Raw genomic sequence first — 20,061 nt, 5'->3', positions numbered from 1 at the left:
ATTAAAAACAGCTTTGTCGTGTTCACCGTCATTAGATCTGTCAAAATATTGGACGCACACCCGCTCACATCATACAAACGTCTCTCCCTAGAGTGAACTTCATATTTATCATGCCCTTATCAGTGCTTTTCCCCAACCCATTTTCTGATTCCAGTCCAGCTCCCTTATTTTCCAACTTTAGAGTTTTTGTTGGAAGGACACAATGTTGGCCTCGCCGACTCGAACGCACTTGTTCATCTGAGCAATCACCAGACTGGAGGGAGAGAAAATGATAAGCTAAGAGCAGCTGTGTAGAGTAAAGAGAGCCCGTCGTGCTCTCAGTTACACATCTCACAGGGTGGAAAATGTGTTTCATGATGTCGCTGTCTATGTGTGAGAAATAGTTCCTCTCCAGTCACCTCGGTGCTGCTGTTAGAATGGTTACAACAGAGTGATGGGATTCGGGGAGGTTTGTGAAATGAAGTTTCGAACCTTCACTGTCAGTCATTATTCTCTTTTTCAACAACAGATTGTGTTGCTTGTTTGTGCATCATGTCACGTTGTAAAAGTGTCCCGTTATTTCTTGCCTGATTTATCGTTTTCACTTCTTATGCACTGACTGAATTGAAATGAAACCATATTATAGACCAAACAATTACTCAATTAATCGAAAACAATTATAGACTGATCAATCAATTATGAAAATGGTCGTTAGTTGCAGCCCTAATTCCTAGACATGTTGAATTTCTGACCCCAACAATGATGATGCATAAACATCTAAACTCACTTTTATTTTTTGTAAATTGGAGATTACACAGCTGATTGTGGGAGGGGGGGCAGCAACAAGCTAAATGAGGCATGTGAACTGAATAAAGTAAAAGTGTAGTGGAGGAGGAAAAGAAGATGAGAGAGAGGAAATGCCTGTGTATCCAGTGTCTCTGCGAAACCCCCACTAGACAAAGAGTAAACACTTATGACTTTTTGCTTTAAATGCCATTATTCATTCACTTAGATGTTAAATTTACTTTGATTCTTTTTATAAATAAAAAATTCATAAGGAATTATAGTTTCTCCCCGTGTTGCATGTAAATACTGTCTACTATCCATTCACATCTGTAGGCATTCATGCTTTATTTATATTCCTGCAGTAACGGCTCTCATACAGTCTCCTCAGTCACTGTGGAGACTCCCGCTTTTGCTTCTGCGTGCACAAACACTCATGCACGGGCCGAGCATACTGTACACAAACACAGTACTGTATGTGCTCACACTACAGGCACACACACGCACACACACACCTCTCCCACCCAAACTCACTACTAAATTAATCATCTGCCACCGCAGCAGCACACTCACAGCAGCCTGTAGAAAGGATTAACACTTCAGCACACTCAGTCGTGGGATTTTCCCACACCAACTCACATGCTTAGTTACGTTTCCTGTCAATCACACCGTGCTGCATTACAGGCTCACTGCCAGCTCGGAGTACACTCCCAGAAATGTCCGGGATCTGCCAACTGTGGAGAAGCTGTAGTGTGGTGTGTTGGAGCCCTGGATTGAACCAAAGATGATTACTGGGTCGATAAGGCGTCTTAATGTGTGTTGTCGGGTGTATATTTGTCTTTGCAGGCGCTTTGAAATACACACACACACACCCCACCTGCAAACAGCTGCACCAGTTTGGCACACACACACACACAGGTTTGTGCAGCTCTTCTTGTGAGGACGCTGCATTAACTTCCATTCATTAATGGTGCTTTTCCAGTACTGTATGGCTCATCTCGTCCAAGAATCAAACTGAGCAATGCTGAACTGTAGATCAGTTAAAAGGACTCAAAAATCCTGAAAATGTGTTAATCTGGTGTGTTTAGCGACGGCACTGCTGAAAGCCTGTGATCGTGAACAGTGAGCCGCATCACAACCCCCTCTGTCTGTGCTCCGGTCATGCAGGAAGTACTGAGTCTTTTTATTTAACTGATTCTAATGATTCACTACACCCAAAAACTAGTCACTAGTTTGTGTGTGCCGCCTATAAAACGAATATGACGACTCATGTTGAGGAGGTACTATAGTCTACTATACTAATGGAAAACCATACCAAGACAGGTACCATTAACCTTAACCATAACCATAACAATTAATGCCAAACCTTAACATTAACCTAACAAATCTTTGTCCTATTACTTAACCAGTTTATCAGAAAAGAGATTTTGTTCCATTAGGACCAGGTTTTGGTCTGGACAACTGGTCCTCATAAGGCTGTTGCTTATGCTAGAAAAGGTCCTAAAGAGATATCAAATACAAGCATACACACACACACACACACACACACACACACACACACACTGTGCTTTACAGGCAGACATGCAAGGTCCATATGTTACTCAATCAGGATTCAATCAGAAGAAATGCAGACATTTTAACAAATAATTCATGTTTTGGTTTTGTCAGCCCCTTTCAGATGGATTCAGACGACACTGTTGCGTCTCAAGTGAGCATGGTATATAAACACTGTTCATGTAAATAACGTGCCCATGTACATACTGCAGGTTAAATGTACTGCTCTAGGAGACAGGGGCTCATCATGGAGGCTGTTTTTGTGACATTATAGGAGGGACGAGGACAGAGCTGTGTGTATGTGTGTGTGAGGATGAGTGAGTGAGAGAGAGATGCTGCTGGGTTTGTTTATGTTGCAGATGGTGAGCAGAGGGAACAGTACAGCAGCATGGCTTGAATTAAGCTTTTGAAAACAACAGCAGGAGGCGAGGGGACAGAGGACGTTGCTTTGGGCTTCATTATCATGGACTGCAGCGAGATGTTGATGAAAAAGTGCTCATTTTATGTGAAGAGTCCACAATATTTGAGGTTGTTGATCTGTTCTGCTGGATGAATATGTGGTCTAGTCCAGTGTTGACAGTGTCTCTGTTAAAGTGTTGGTCTCTTATTATCTTCTTCCTCTCCTCCCTCCTGTGTACCTCGACCAGTTCCCATATTTCCGTGATGTCCCTGTGCACGCCCCCCCTCCTCTTTATCTCTCTCTCCTCTCTCCACCTCCTCACTGGCTGTAGTGGAGGCTCTGTTGACAGTCCTGTGCAGTGGAGAGCTTGCTTTTATTGGGCCTGTGTGTTCAGCCCTTCCTGAGGCCAATGAGATCCAGATGTGGCCCAGCACTCCACGTGCTATCTAACGTTCCTGTGTGCAGACGTGTTTGGCTGCGTGGGATTGACACTGTACTTTTCACTTCACATGAAAGCATTAAGTGCATTCAGGCACGTTTCCTGACACATGATTACAAATGAGACTCGCACACACCACACGGTCACAGGTTCGGCTGCTTCTCCCTTTAGTTCTCATGAGCAAGACGGTAAAGTGGTGCGACACACCGTGTTTATGGGTGTTTTATCATGCTTAAGCAACACGCACTATAATCTGATGAGTTTTGTGACCGTGTGTGGACATTCCTTATACGTTCAAAGGGCCCTTTGAGGTTCACTTCCGGGGTTTTAAAGTTCAGGTCAGATGCAGTTTCAGCAGGATGTCTCTGTGGCCTGTAGCTGAAGACACGTGACCTTACACATAACCACAATGAGGGACAGTTGTTTCATATTATCTGCCTATCTCCTGCCTCGGGATCTCTGTTTATTACTGTTCACTACATAACATAAGTCAAAATAAAGAATATAATTACACTAAGTTAAAGTTGACCACAGCTCATTAGTGATAATGAGATTCAAAGTATGATGATAATAGAGCTGAGAGGAGAATACTATACTACTTTTTGGACATATTTTGTGGAGACGTTGACTCAAGCTTAGCGGTTAGCACCGTTGCCTCACAGCAAGGAGGTTCGAATCCTGGCCTGGGACCTTTCTGTGTGGAGTTTGCATTTTCTCCCTGTGTTTCTTCCCACCATCAAATTGTGTGAATGTTAGACACATTCAGTCAGGTTGAAGCAACCCTCCATATGACATCTGACATCTGTGCAATTTCAGTTGTATAATGTCATTAAAGATCCTTTCCTTCCTTATTTACAGTATTTTATTTGAATTTAGAGCCACTTTCTGCCACGGCAGAGTGGCTCATAACTTACAACATTCAAGTGGAACTCATAAACTTGTATCCACGACATACACATCAGATTCCAGAATACTTGGAGATAACTGGTCATGAATGTAAAGCAGGAGTGTTCAAATGTGCTCACATGCCCATTTGAATGCAGCATATTTATATACAGGTTCTGGCATTTCCTGCGGTACTCAAATGCAACTGCTGGACCAGCTACCAAAACAGAGGCCCCACTATCAACGCACAGAGAAGGAATTTGACGTTACTCTCTGCTCAAGACATCAGTACTCACATTGTTGGTGTTATATTTACACAGGTAATATCCATTTACTGACGTCTTCGAAGGCTAAATGTTGCATATTGCACCTATTAAAAGCTGGGTAACACGTCTCGTCAACACAGAAATGAGTCGTTCTGATGGAGACCAAAACCTGGCTCTAATGAAGTAGAACTTCATTTCTGAGGAGCTGGTTACATTTACAGCTCCGACTTGAATAGTAATGTTAGGCTCAGGGTTAGGCATTAACTAGTTATGGTTAAGTTTAGATATAACACTTTGTTTAGGCTTGTCCAAATGAGTAGAAGTCAGTGTCCTAGGAGCTGCTCAAACCTGTGTGTTTGTGTTCCAGGCCTGCATGTGTGTGAATGGACGGGAGTAATGGGCTTCTGTTGAAAGGACAACCCTGAGAGAACCACGACACACAATAACGAAGAGCTGCAGATGATGAATATTGTACAGTCATGCACACACACATCCTGCATGTGTGCAGAGACTCTGTTCTTTAGACGTAGAGGGAGAGGCCTGTTCATCCTCGTTGTTGATGATTTTTGAATTTATATGCACAGGAAGATGAGGCCGTTCTACAACGTGCTCTGAATCTCTGGATAGAATCAGTGTTTCTGGTTGTTTATTTTCTGTCCATGCGCAGCCATGTGAGCTCGGATTCATATCACTCTCTCTTCTGCAACTCATTTTTATGTCTACCCCTTCAATGATCCACACTGAGAGTCAGTGCATAATTTCTCTCCTCTGTAAAGTATATTAACTCTCACTTGGGTGCAACCGCATATATTCATAGTAAGCATTTTATATTTTACAAGCTGTGGCTTTTATTTTATCCACAAGCCAAAATCAGCTAGTTGCTCAGTCGGAAACCTCCTTGAGGTCAAATTGGACAATAAATATTGGGCCTCGACCCAACTGGATGATAGTCACCACGCTAGAGTCTACAGTCAAACACCGGTCATTAGGGCTGTGATGTTAACTGCTAATACTTGCCACATGAAAAGAACCTCCGTCTCGGTGTGTCACCTAATTGCAGAGCACTGTTAGCCAATAACTACACCCACATGGAGAAGAAACCCGCTCTTCAGAAACCTGAAGCCAAAGAGAGTCCAATCTGTACCTGATTATAATCATGTAATACGGATGTGTTTCTCGTTATGTCTTTAGAATTCTCGCAAATTCATTCACTATTCCCTGTTCGTCCCTGTCAAGCGAGCGTTAGACGTTTATGTGATGAACAGACGGATGTTCCTTGCAATATAAGCGTAAAACACTGGTTTCTGTGAATTTATAACACCCTTATTGGTAGAACTCCACCTTATCTTTGCTCATTACTCAATATCCATAGCATCAGTCGTGCTCTTCGTTCCTGCAGCCTTTTCCACTTACTTATCCACAAAACCCGCACCATCATTTCAGGTTTCTGCTGCATATGACTGGAATCATCTCCACAGACACTAAATGTCAGCTCAGTCATTCCCACTCTCTTCTTTTCAAAACTTAGTAAGGGCAACAGTGATTGCAGCTGCATTTATTATACAGTTCATTTATATGCATGCATATACTTTTTTTTTGTTCTTACCTCGTTTTATGGATCAAATACTGGTATGCAGTATACTGTGTTAATCAGTGGTAAAGCTGTTAGGGTTACATAATTGTACTCGTCCTCCTCCCCTCTCTCTCCCTCCCTCCCCTCTTTTTTCCTAGAGAGAGGAGCTCATCACGTGTGTCTGAAGATAGAGAAAGGAAACTGAAAGAAGAGAGAGAGTCTGGGGAGTGGGAGATAAACTTTCACAAAGTTGAAAACAAGTTGCAGATATGAGATGTAGAGAAAGGAAAATTGACATTGTCGTCCTGTCTAATCTCATCGTAGAAGTAGTCAGTTTGGAGCTGCACTGTCTCATTTCAAACACGCAGATCATGAGGGCGTTGTGTTGTGTTCAATAACATCAGAGACTCTCGAAAACATCACGCATCAAAAGCACAACATGCTGCTTAATACGCTGTAATTCACACTTCATGAGTCAGCCTCCCAGCTGCTGGTGACAAACACCGGTCACTTCACTAAGTATGAAGGTTTGCGACTGTGCAGGTGCACGTGACGCTAGTTTACCAGCTCAGTGCTGAGTGAGTCTTCAAGAGATAAAAGATGTAATGCACCTGAAGGGAATGCAAACACAGCCAGAGCTCTTCACACAAATCCACCCGCTCTATTCTCAAGCCTGACCGCACACCCAGACGAATGGCTGGTATTAAAGCTCTTTCAAGCCCCACACACACACACACACACACACACACACACACACACACACACAAACTCACCGTCTGTTTTCTCAGCTTGCCACGTGAAGCATCTGTTAGTGGAGGAATGTGATGTGATGTCATCTCACTGAGCTGCGAGTCCCTCGGTGAACGTGGAAGTAGTAAAGCCTTCAAACAAAACAAGAAAAAGCCTTGGGTCTAAGAAGAGACTCAGCCTCAGGGTGAATCCACACTGCATGGAATCAAAGAAAAGTGAATGAGGAGGCAGTAATGCAACATTATGGACGACTGCTGCCGTAAAACAACACAAAAGGCACTTATTACCTCTTTACCCTTTTAGTACTGTAGCCCTCAAAAAACACCCACCCTATTGTGTATAGTCTAACATATTAGGCTTGTTGTGTGGCAATGCACTACTGAGTTTCATACATCGGCCATAATATGTTAGATGAACTGTTAAGTTCGAGTTTTGCCCCACAGTCCTCGGTTTCTGTGTTGTTCTGCATTTTCATCACACTGTGAAACACAAAGGAGCAGACGGCTGCTTCAAGAAGCAAGAGGACTGAAGTTAGTCCCCTGGAGTAAACCCGGCGATAAGCTACTGTACTGAAGCCTTTGATTACAGGGTGGGGTTGTACACATTTGCAGTTAATCTCTTGAATGTACTTTTGGAAGAATTGTAATTTTTCTCTCTAATTTGTGCTTTTCCTTTGTTAGTTTTAAGTTCTTTCAAGGACTGTCACTGTGTAGTGTATGTATGTTACTTTACCAGCGATGAAGCCGTCAAACGTGCATCTCATTTGCCATGAGTGACTTTTTGTGCGTATCAGTTCCACCGCTGTCATGTTGTAATTGTTTACTGAAGCAGTAAATAGGGTGTCGCTCCCTCGTGCCTGTGATCTGGAGAGTTAATGTGTCTGTACAAGTGTTGGCATTTACTAGATCTGCTGTTGCACCAACATTCTGTAATTCACTGTGTGGTTGTCCAATGCCTGACTGACACAGTGGTTGTCATGGTGAAGAAGGTGGTATAAGAAAAAAAAAAAAACAGCTTCCCTTTATCTAGCACAAAAAAGATAAAAGAAATACATGAATTTAGTTGCATGAAAATGACTCTGTCCTCAGCTTCTTTTATCTGTCTACATATAAATGCAATATATATACATATATATATCTGTCTACAATAATTTCACATTGTGTTGTTTGCTGAGTAGCAAATGCTCATACACATTTTCTTAACAAAGGACCAACAAGAAATATCTCAAAATGTCTGAGGTCTACCACAGAAGGTCAGCTTCCTCTGCAGCATGTTTAGGAAATGCTTCAAAAAAGAAGAAGAAAGAAAACGGAAATAAGTACATGATAGGAGGGAAACCAGGATATGAGCATGAGCTGACTTTAGCCCACACTTGAAGGAAATTCTTGACATACTAATTAGCATTCTCCCATGCTCCCTCTCCTCAACACTATGTTTAATCCTGTGCTGAAATAGCAGCCGCACTGTTTGCTGCCTCTGAGGCTCAGGAGCTCAGGTTTTCTGCTGTGGTGGAGGAAAACAACTGGCTAACGTAAAGGGACAGTGTGGACGAGGCCGCAGGGGCTAACGTACGTAGCGCATAAGCATACATTAGCATACTGTCACTATCAAGCTAAAGTAGCCATTCTGATGCACATACACACATCGCCCCTTGGGGTCAACAAATCATTTAACATAAAATCTATGCCTGGTTAAGCTGGACTCCATATGGCACTGCTGGATATGCTGGGAGAGCTGGGGTTAGTTCAGTCTTTAATGAAATGGCAATGTAAAAGTCTATGGGAATTATTCTTCTTTGTACGTTGTAGTAGCCTACTTGACGTTTTCTCCAGTCTATCACCTTGAAACGTGACACAATCGTTCTAAGTTTTGATTTGAAATTATAAAATCTTTCAAATTGACATAAATTATGGATTCTGTGAAGTATAGTCTTTTATTCATTTCAACAGTCATAACTGCAAATGTGTAAAATGTTTGATAATGTACTGTACTATACAATACTATGTTGCACTATAATCTACTGTACTGTACTATATTATATTATACTGTGCTATGTTATATTATACTATACTATACAATACAATACTATACTATACTCTACTATACGATATTGTACTATACTACACTAAACTATACAATACTATACTATACTATACTATATGATATTGTACTATACTACACTAAACTATACAATACTATACTATACTATACTATACGATATTGTACTATACTACACTAAACTATACAATACTATACTATACTATATGATATTGTACTATACTACACTATACTATACTATACAATACTATACTGTACTATATGATATTGTACTATACTACACTAGTATACTATACGATATTGTACTGTACTACACTACACTTCACTATACTATACTACACTACACTATACTATACTATACTATACGGTATTGTACTATACTATGCTATACTATACTATACAATACTATACTGTCCTGGCTGGTACTGATCTTGTATGTACAGTCTTAGTTTTGGTGGGTAGTCGGCAGACAGACAGACAGACGGTAGAAATGAGGGGAAAGAAAGAAAAGATAAACATGAAGCAAAGTAATGAGGCCATGCATGTAGGATGTTACTGCATTCTCCCTTTTTATCCTTGACTTTGTGTCTGAGCCCATACGCACAAACGTACATGTTTAGCACACATTCACATACACAAACACACTCAAAGAGTAATCACTGTGTCTCACTGTGTGTTTTCCTGTGCTGTGGTCACAGCAGGCGCTGACCATGAAGCAAGAGTTCACCATTAAATCATCCAGGCACTGCTGCCCTGCTCGTTAATCTTCCTCTCTCTCCGGCACACACACGCACACACACACACACACACACACACTAACTCACTACATATGGTATGGCAAACATATAGAAGTGATCATCACCTTAAACACTATGTACACACACACAAAAGTGTTCCTCTTCCCACTCTGTGTCCTGCCAGCAGTTTTTTTTTTTATCGTCCTTGACCGTTGAGCCGGGTTTATTTTACTCTAAGTTCAGTCAGTTCAGGAAAAGGATTTTACTCCAAATCTTTTAAGTGGAAATATTGTGCCACTGAAGGTCTCTTACATTATATCCAGGGATGATTGAGGATAAAAGGTCTGTGATTACTGTGTGAATAACAGTTTCGATTTACATTTTGTTCACTCCTCTCTCTGTGGTTGACTTTCACCCATTGGACCCTTTTTCTCTATGGATGGAGAAAGATGGGTCAATTTGAAGAATGAGATGAACAGTAGATAGACTCTGTTATTCTTTCAGCCTGTTTGCTGATTGGCTGTGAAAATTGTGTGTCTGGCTGGAGGTGGGAGGATGTTTTTGAATGAATCATCGCAGACATCAAAGCCTCATTCAGGAGGATTTATTTTGTATTAACCGTGTTATTTCAGAGCTGTATAGTGTTTACTCAGCAGCTATACAATCAATTACCTCACACTCACTTCTCTCTCTCCCTCCCACTTCTCACCTTCTCTGCTTTGTGTCAGTCATTTATCATAAGGTCCAACTACTGATTGCATCAGTCTGAATGTTCACCTCTGCTGCTGCTGTGAACTGTAATGCTGAAAAATGAAAATATATGCCTCTGCCTCTCTAATGTCTCCCACTACTCACTTAATAATTTCTCCCTTCTGCTCCTCCTCCTCCTCCTCCTTACATTATCCCTTATGCTCCTCATTATTCTTTCCAATCTCTTGTTCTAATCTAATTTGCAAGTCTCTTTTGTTTTTGTATTTTATTTTTTGGGGGATTTTTCTTTACTGTGCAACATCGTTCTTATCTCCGTTCTGGCTCCCTTTTTTCCTTTCATGTCACTCATCTTGTTTCCTCGCTCCTCTCTTCTCCTCGCCTCTCTCCATTAAGGTCTATGAGACTCCTAATGAGAAGCTGAATGAGTCCTCCAGGGGCCTCTAATGATGGACAACCTGTATGTGTGTGTACGTGTGTGTGTGTGTGTGTGTGTGTGCGTGTGAGAGAGCGAGAGACCCGCTTTCTCACTCCCACGAGTTGTAACTGTGTCTGTTTTCAGCTCTGCAGTGTTTGCCTTCATAGGAATTTGGCAGTTTAGACCATGGTGTGTGTGTGTGTGCGTGTGTGTGCATGTGTGTGTGTGTGTTCATGCCTCTTGCAGGCCTCCTGACCTCTGTTACAATGCTGTGATTGGTAGCTTTTCTCCTAACACATTTTTTCACTTTGGCCCACAGCTCAGTTCCCATCATTAAGTTTGCCTGTAGATACACAGTATTTTAGTACCTTGTAGCCTAGAACACATACTTTAGAACCAAACGGTTTAATATACAGTTGTTTGGTACAGTAGTAGACTTAGAGACATTACAGACATTACATTTATTTGTTGTTTATTCATTGAGTCATTTCTTAGATGTTGAGCGTTACCTCAGCATCAAACTGCTCAAACTACCTGCCGATCACCTCCACATGTTGACCCCTGAGGTGACTCTGTCCATTCTCTCCTCAGGCTTTCGGGAATGCCAAGACGGCCCACAACAACAACTCCAGCCGCTTTGGCAAGTTCATCCAGGTCAACTACCAGGAGAGTGGCACTGTCAGAGGGTGAGACGCACTTTCATGCTTCAAAAAAACAAAAAAAACACACACACACAAAAAAGAGACCCACAGTCAAATAGACAAAAACATAGGTTACTCTTGTTAACCCTGGTTCTCCCTGGATTATGACTCCAGATAATTCTCCCTCCTTTAGTGCTCCAGCTAAATGGATACACTCACCAGTAGCCTAAACCTTTTAAAAAACAGTGTTATAAACCGCTTTAAAATAAAACAAATGAATAAGGACAAACTAAATGCCATAAATCTATGTCTATGTCATAATGTGTTACTGACAAGTGTTTTTAGCTTTCAGTATTGTCCTTAAGAATGTGTTAAATGTTTAATTTAGTGTTTTTATGTGAGCATTACACGTAACTAATATTTATTATTTTTCCCAAATGTCAATAAAAAAGGTCATGATCCCAAACAGATCCTACTGTTTGACATTTTTGTTAAATCTGTGTATTTCTTCTTCTTCTTACTTAATGTATGTGTGGTGTTTTCAGTGCATATGTGGAGAAGTACCTGCTGGAGAAATCACGTCTGGTTTATCAGGAGCACAATGAGAGGTGAGTGGAGACAGCAGCATGATACAGTCACTCATCAGACTGATGATACTGTGCTTTATTCTGTACTGGCTTCTTTATCAGATACAGCACTTAATACATGGTGACTTTTTTGCCCCAGGCCCTCCTCTACTCTATGATAGATTGACATACAATAAGGGAATAATACAATAATTCATTGATTATTGTACAAAGATGTTTTTAATATATTTATGATGATCTAATTTGCAATTGTAGCAATCCTTTATTTCTCACCGAAAAGTGACAATGACACAAAACCAGCAGCTTGTGGGCTATTTTGCACTTTTCCCTCGAAAACTTTAAACTGACTTAAGTTAAAGCAAAATAATAAACCCTAAGTAGACCTGGCGGATGTGATATAAGCCTCACCAGAAACTGGAACTAGTGGGAGAGATAAGATTTCAAATCCATATCCACTGTACGTACTTGTGTGTTTTCCGTCGCTGATGAGCCTTCATTTCCTCTGCGAGATGAAGATATATCAGGTGTCCATCTGAAATACAACTCTGCCCTTCCCTCAACTGTCAAACGTGCATCTCCATTTGTTCATGCATGAAAACAGTTTACTCCGTTGTATTTTATTAAATAGCTTTAGTATGCATGCTCTGGAATAGAAGAAGAGGAAATGTACGTATTGTGAGAAATCATAGAGTTAAGTGGTGTTCCTTGTTTAGTCGGTCTATTCACTCTACTTGTTGCTTTTCAAATAGATCACTATATATCCCTATAATATATATATATATATATATATATATATATACATACCATATATTGTCTCTCAGACTGTGAACTTGTACACACAGAGTAAGCGTTTCCACCTGCACCCACATCTTTAAAGTAGTTTTTCTTCTCTGTCAACACACACATTTTCTTTTCTCCACCAGCTCTGTCCCCATATCTCTCATAGGCAGCTGTATAAAAAAAAAGTCTCCCCAGAATAATGGCTTTGTGAGGGAAGAAAGGAAAAAAAACAATAAACCCCTCCACCGGTCATCTAATCCCTTTAACCCTGATTGGCCTGAGGTTCCTATTTCATCGCGATGACAGGCCCTGGCGGCCATATTGATAGGGTAGAAATTCAAGACAGGACCTCCCAGACGGCCCCCGACCTGAAACAGAGAGGTGGCGGGAGAGCCAGCAGGCTGATTATAAACTACAAACTATCTTAAATCTCAAAGTCTGTTCCATGACTGGTTGCCTCTGTACGACCCCAGAGAAAGAAAGAAAGAAAGAAGAAGAAAAAAACGAAACACAAGGGAGGGAACGAGGTGGGCTTTCCAGGGATGCTGTCATGACTTTGTTCACTTATCACAAAAAAACAGTTTATGGGTGAATTTGAATGCACCACACAGTCTTGTAGTCAGGACTGTTCTGTTTAACCACACACCAACTTTCACATGTGTATATTTGTATGTTTTAAATTGAATGTGCCTCAAATGAAGCTGTCATTCATTTGTTTGTCTCTAGGGAACGTCTGGTTTACATAATTATTCACAATAATATTAGGTTTCACAAAATTGGCAGAAATGTTATGCGGAAAATGAGCTTTTCATCATGATTGTATGTAATGAATTGGGCTGCAATTGTTTGTCATGTTTAAAAAGTGTGTCCCCTTATAAAAACAGTTTGGTAAACACTGCTGCAGATTGAGTTCGCTATTTTTATGGTCGATGCCAACTGCCATAAAACACCCAGAAGAACAACAACAGTTGAGGAATGTCGTAATGGATGATTAAATCCAGAACAGGGCAGGAGATATTTGGAAAGAGAAGACGAGGCAAAGAGAAAGCAGCGACGCTACAAACACTACGAAAGCACACGAGCCTTTTCCCCAAAATGTGTCTACTTTATGCTAAATGTGTTTCATTCATTCAAAACATGTGAGAGACGGCAGCAGAGTAAACAGCAAAAACTTTACTCCTGAACAAAATGTGTCACTGCAGAATTTAAAGCCACTGTGAGCAATGTTGAATTTTGGCTAACTTCCTGTCTGTTGCTGCAGTTAGCATTCCCCTCCCAACAAACTCACACTGATAATGTACAATTGAATGACAACTGCATGTCGTAATTCAGCGTGTTTGGTACAGTACGTTTGCATTTCCATTAGGAATAGTAGCAAAATAACCGCGCAGTTTTTCCGGTATCCTTCCCTTGGGGTACCAGAGTAATGGTACGGTATGGGTGGGCGGCAGAAACGCGTCACTCCCCTGCGACTGGGGTTTCTTCAGCGCCCGCAGTCTATTGTCATACAAAGTTTGATGTCGTGCTGCCACAAACCGAGCGAAGCAAAACAAGTTGCTCCGTTGTGTTGCGTTCGTTGTTGTTGCACTGACTGGTTGCTCTTGCTATTATGCTACACAATTAACCTCACAGTAGAGCATCTGAATGTTTACCTGCAGTTCAACACTGTCATTCAAGTCTTTGAATTTGGACTTGAACACTAACGTTTAAAGAAAATAAGAGTTGTTTTCCTGAAATATATATAATATATATATATATATATATATATATATGTGTGTATATATATATATAATATTTAAGCAACAATTAATAAGTTAACTAATTAAAATCAAAGATATTGACTAAATATTGTTATCATCGAGATATCATTTCTTGCCCATATAGAGCCCATAGTACAGAGAAGGTGAAGAAAAGAAGAGAAAACATGGCAAAATCCAGGCTGCTACATTTGTGGACTATTTACTTTACAGCACCTTAATTCGTCAATTAAAATATCAATATTTGTCCTGGCGTATTGATTATTGTCTTGCACCAAATCAATATTTTCACCCACCCCTCGTCTGTGACGTAATAAGTCCGCTGGAAACTGCCAAATACTAACTAGGACATGTTGCCACCGAGCAGCACATTCCGTTCAATACATCAATTTCCTGCGAGTGAATGTATACAGAGATAAGGACGGCAGACCAATGTAACGGTGTTGTGGAGCTACAACTGTGGCTGGACTGTAACTGTGCATGGTTATTACTGTGTGTCGGTGATCAGTCGTACAGGGCGATGAACACAGACTCTCTGGAACAACACAAACGTAACACCGTGACACATTTTCCATCCGAAGCCATCTGCTCCTCTATCAGCTGTCACAGACAAAACTGCCAAACTGAAACTAAACACATTTACAACACTATTCCATGAGACACGCTGTAATCGCCTATACTGTCCTACATTAAAATAAAAGCTATAGATATAGCCACATCACTGGAGCAAGGGGCTAATTCTGCTGTCTGAGCTGGCAGTTTATTAGTCCTATTATTATTTTTGATCCACCCATCAGACATCGTGGACCGTCAGTCATGTAATGTACACATTGTGTAACGCGATTCAGAAGAAAATAATGAAATATAATCCTCCCACCTACCACTTAAACTCTGGGACTTTTTTAGTATTCTCCCTGGACTCCCCCAACTTTCCGACACTCCATCAAACACGTAATGTGCCCGTGCAGAGAAGTGAAGCTTGTTTCCAGCTGTAATAGAATTACGTCTCAGTGCGTTGACCACAGCCTCGGCCTTTGTCAAAGGCCTTTATTACCTTGGGCCCACACACCACACTGCTGCTGTGTAAGGTGAACCTGCACGGTCAAAGATGTGGTCTGTTTGTCAGAAGATGCACACACAGAGAGCGCTCTGCTCCACAGCTTTAGCTGGAGCCATTTCAGGCACGCAGTCGGCTGTGAAAGCTGTCGTCCTCAGTTCACCTCTGAGGGGATTTCTAATATTCAAATATTCTGCGTGTGCGTCTAGTGATTAACGGGTGTTTTTGCACCTGCAGGAACTATCATGTGTTCTACTACCTGTTGGCTGGAGCGAGTGAAGAGGAGAGGAAATCCTTCCACCTTCTTCAACCTGAGGAATATCACTACCTCAATCAGGTCAGCATACACACACACACACACACACACAAACATGAAGATATTTTGTGTTGCATTGTGTGCTGATGATATAAATTCTGCTCCTGAAAACAAGAATTGTGTTGTTGTGATCAGCTTTACCAATCAGTGTGAAGAAAAGAAGGTTGTCGTTGCTGGAACCTGCTGCAACAACATGACTTGGATTTATGGTTTTATATAGGGGTAATGTTATGGTTATGGTTATATATAAATTACATGTATAATCACTGTAACATTGATCCCTAATATAAGAAATGGATGAGAATGTTAAAGATGATAGAAATGTCTCTGCCTCCCCACCCTCCCTTTCTGTCTGCTGGATCTTATTTACGTGTTTATCGGGAACACTTCCCAACGCTCCAAAGCGCTGATTTCATCAGCCCAAATAATTTCAATCCCTCATCTTTGTGTGTCCCGTGTGTGTGTGTGTGTGTGTGTGTGTGGGGATGTGTTAGCATGCTGTGTACGTCCCCAAACCCCCCGACTGTAGGCTGCAGATGTGTAGCAGGATTCATATTTCCCCTTCATATGGTAAAATAAAGGAAGAGACAGAAATGTTCTTTGTTCCTCTGGTTTGGCTTCCCCAAAACAGTTACAGTTTTTTTTTTGTCCCCTTCAATCCCCACGACAACAACCCCCACTTCTTTCCTCGCTGGCTGCCTGTTACTATGCAGCTCTGTTTCCATGACAACAGCAGGACCCGGGAGTTAATCTGGCACCGACTTCCTCTCGTGCAGAGGATGCTGACGGTCACATGTGTTTTTCCTTGTGTGTGTGTTTGTTTGTTTATGTCTTTCTGACAAACAGACACTCCCACACTGCTCACATAAACACTGTCACAGAGGAGCAAAACTATTATACATATTTAGAGCTTGTGTTTTCTGTGTGTCTGCCTGTTGATAGATAGATAGATAGATAGATAGATAGATAGATAGATGGAGTTTTGTATCTAATGGCACTTTACCACTATACACTCCTAGCTCGACTCTACTCTTATTATCATAGCGATAGTACCTGGTACCTGGTGTTTTTTTATTACAGCCGATACTAAAAAGTGACGTCAACAGACTGCCGGTCACTGATTGGTCAGAGAACCAGAGCCGTCACTGGAAGAGTCATGAGCTCGACGTCCGACACAAGAATCAAGCCGAACTGTAGATCAGTTAAAAAGACTTAAAAAAATCCCGAAAACATGTGTTAATCTCCAACATTTAGCAAGGAAATTTTTAAAATCTCAGTATTTAACATAGGAGTCTGGCGTATTTAGCGACAGCACTGCGGAAAGCTGGCGATCGTGAGCCGAATCACCAGCCGTGGAGCCATATTTTCTTTCAGTGACTGTGCTCTGGTCATACAGGAAGTACTGAACTAATCTTTTTAATGAACTGATTCTAATCATTCAGTACAACGTAAAGAGTTGTTTTGCTTGTGAATGGTTTGTGTGTTTGTGTCACTTATAGAATAACATCACGGCAGTTTCATGCATTGAGGAGGTACTATAGTAATAAAAAAGGAGTGCCTGATACCAAAACGAGTAGAGTCGAGCCGTGCTGAGCCGAGTAGTGCTAGAACTGTGTAGTGGAAAAGTCCAGCCTATAAAATATGACCATTACTACAAAAAAAAAAATCACGATATCAACAATGTTTAAAAAAATCCACAAGACACAAGGGACACTTTTTATCTACATTTTTTCAGTCAATCAAATCTCTGTTACTTTGACAGAGTGAAAGAAGCAGATTTGAATACTGACGTATTTGAAAAAAAGGGTTATGCATTCCCAAAACAATGAGTCGTCAGACACTGATCTGGATTACGTGGTTTCTGAAATTCAAACCACTGTCATTTCTGATGAGGTCACATCCTGGATTCAGTTATTCTGTTTGCCTGTGTGAGGATTGTTTTTCCTACATATGAACAAACAGCATGTGTAATGTTTCTGAGTCTCCTGAAAGTGTGTGTCGTCAATGCCTTTTAAACCCCCGCTCTGCCTTGCTTCCAGATGACAAAGAAATCGCACAAACTCCACTGGGACAATTACTATGAGAGCGAGCTGGTCAGTATTACGTGGATGACGAGCTGTCTGTGTGCGTCTGTGCTCATGGGTGTGCCGTGGTACTCTGGGTTTTTGGTGCCAGTTTTTGTCGTGTTGTCTCGCTGCTGTGCACACACACACACACACACGCGCACATACATCTGCTTTGAGTGGAATGGATATAGACGGACACTGCACTGACCTCAGCTGCTTGTGCTCCATGAAAAACGGCCTCTGAAAGGTTTAAAAGGATTCCTTAATGTTATTGTTTTATTGGATTGGAGGAGTCTTTGTTCTTCTAAATTCAGGGTTTCATTTCAAGTGGGTATTTGAAGAATCACTAGGAACAAGTTTGGAAAACATGTTCTTATTGTTCTCATTTTCTTTTGAAACCAAGTAGCATGGCAATACGATATACAATGTCTTGAAGGAATCCCTTTAAACTGATATTTGGCTTTGGATGCTTTGCTTCTAGGAAATGGCTCTTAAATTGTGGAACATCTTCTTTAAAGGGAAGACTCAGCTTCACTCCGTGTAGACAACGAGGTCCCAGAGTAAAAAAAAAAGGTAGTTTGTTCCTTTAACATAAAGATACCAGCAGCCAACCAAATATTATTAAAATAAAGGTCAGATAAGACAGTTAAAAACATAACATACTGTAAGCCTTAAATGACATTTTTAGACTTTATCATATGGACTGATGCAAAATTGTTGTTGATTACTCTGTGTAGGAAAGAGGGCTTAAATAGTATGAATCAAAAACCAGGTCAAATATTGATGGTTGTTGTAACTACAAGAGTAAAATGTAATGTGGAAACATGTCAAGGTTTTCAGTCTTAGACTTCAGACTTCAAATGAGGGCGAGGAGTTATAATGCATAGATTAACCTTTAAGACTGAAATACATATGTGATGAGAGTATATGCAGTTTTGTACGTCACTTGACTCTGTTGTGTTTACACCGCCACGATAATAGAGAAGGTTTCTGCAAGAATGAGCAGCCGTCAGAGTTCACTGCACACTTTAAATCCTCAGAGAAGAAAGAGTATATGAAAGATTGAATATTTCTGTGGAAACCTGCAGAAGCGGACGTTAATCCACACCTGCAGTAACCCTCATATCTTCAACTCTCTGATAAACTATCCTACGCTGTTGAACGCTTAGATGTTACCGATAAAATATCTAAAATAAACAAGATATTTTCGTGAGTGCGCGCTGTGTTCTGTCCCTGATTATGAAGTGATCACTACGTCGTCTATGTTCACTGCAAGTGTATGTTGTGGTGTGAGGTCAGCGACTGGAGCTGCTTATTTAACAACATTAACATCGATATCATTAATCTATAAAGGCTAGTTATTGACGCAGAGGAAGAAGAAGAAGAAGAAGATTAAAGAAGTGATGCAGCATTTCAGATGCCAGCTACTGTAAAACACCAAAGAAGAATAAGTCAATTTAAATAAAGTCAGAGAGCAAATTCAAAACAGCATACCAATAGTAGTTTTAGAGGAAACATAATTTTCTTCCACAGTTGAATAGTTCTCAAAAGGCCGACTGTGTGTAGTACATACTGTACATTGTGCAGCTTCGCTCTCAGTGTGTGCTCCATGTCCTGTGTGTTTGCTGTCCCACTGCTCTGTGAACTAATCCCTGTTTTGCCAGCCTCCACCTGAAGTAATGTTTGGTCACTGGGATTAGATTGTGTTGGATTATGTTACTTTGACTTTGCCTCTTGCCTCCTATTTTCGAAAACAACACTTTTTTTTCCAGTTTTAGTCACAATTCAGTGCCAAATGCTCACCTTTCATAAGGTGCCGTCATTTTGGGTTAACAGGCTATTCCCACAGAATAATCTGCACCTCATTACGCCATGAAATTACCATATTTAGCAACATATTGGCAAAATTGAATCAGTTGAAGGTCGGGATTATTTTTACAACAGATTTCTATAGACTTTTGGTGGCTGTCTTTAGAGAAGCAGTAAGCTATACGTTAGCACCCAAAAGTTAACAAGACTGCTGCTGTGTAAAGCCTCTGAAGCTTCAGTATTCACACACCATAGCTTGGTTGTGTGTGCAATTTTTATACAATGTAATGTTATACATGTGCAAATTTGGATTTTCTATTCTCTTATTAGTTGGTGCATTTTTTTACATTTCCCTTTTGTCTTATTTATTACTTGAACGTAGGTTCTAGCCACACAAAATATCATTATACGCAGGTATAATGACATAAAAGCTCATTCTATTCACACTAAAAGTAACAAACGACTTTTGGTTTTATTGGAGCATCTCACCATGTCACA

General features: G+C 40.8%; 1 protein-coding gene across 7 annotated transcripts in view; it reads left to right on the top strand.

Moving 5' to 3' along the window:
* The window catches only part of LOC131469629 (unconventional myosin-IXAa-like), a 120,377-nt gene that overhangs the window by 48,415 nt on the left and 51,901 nt on the right, over positions 1 to 20,061 (top strand). For 6 of the 7 annotated variants that reach the window (XM_058644811.1, XM_058644808.1, XM_058644812.1 and 3 more), the window contains exons 3-6: positions 11,142 to 11,236; positions 11,737 to 11,799; positions 15,610 to 15,709; positions 17,728 to 17,781. In XM_058644811.1, the coding sequence (XP_058500794.1) occupies positions 11,142 to 11,236; positions 11,737 to 11,799; positions 15,610 to 15,709; positions 17,728 to 17,781 (312 nt within the window). The remainder of the gene's footprint in view (positions 1 to 11,141; positions 11,237 to 11,736; positions 11,800 to 15,609; positions 15,710 to 17,727; positions 17,782 to 20,061) is intronic. The other variant, XM_058644810.1, reaches the window with a different exon arrangement.

Source organism: Solea solea, chromosome 12 (genome assembly GCF_958295425.1).
Source record: "Solea solea chromosome 12, fSolSol10.1, whole genome shotgun sequence".
Classification (NCBI taxonomy): domain Eukaryota; kingdom Metazoa; phylum Chordata; class Actinopteri; order Pleuronectiformes; family Soleidae; genus Solea; species Solea solea.
This window is presented reverse-complemented; position numbering and strand designations above follow the sequence as displayed.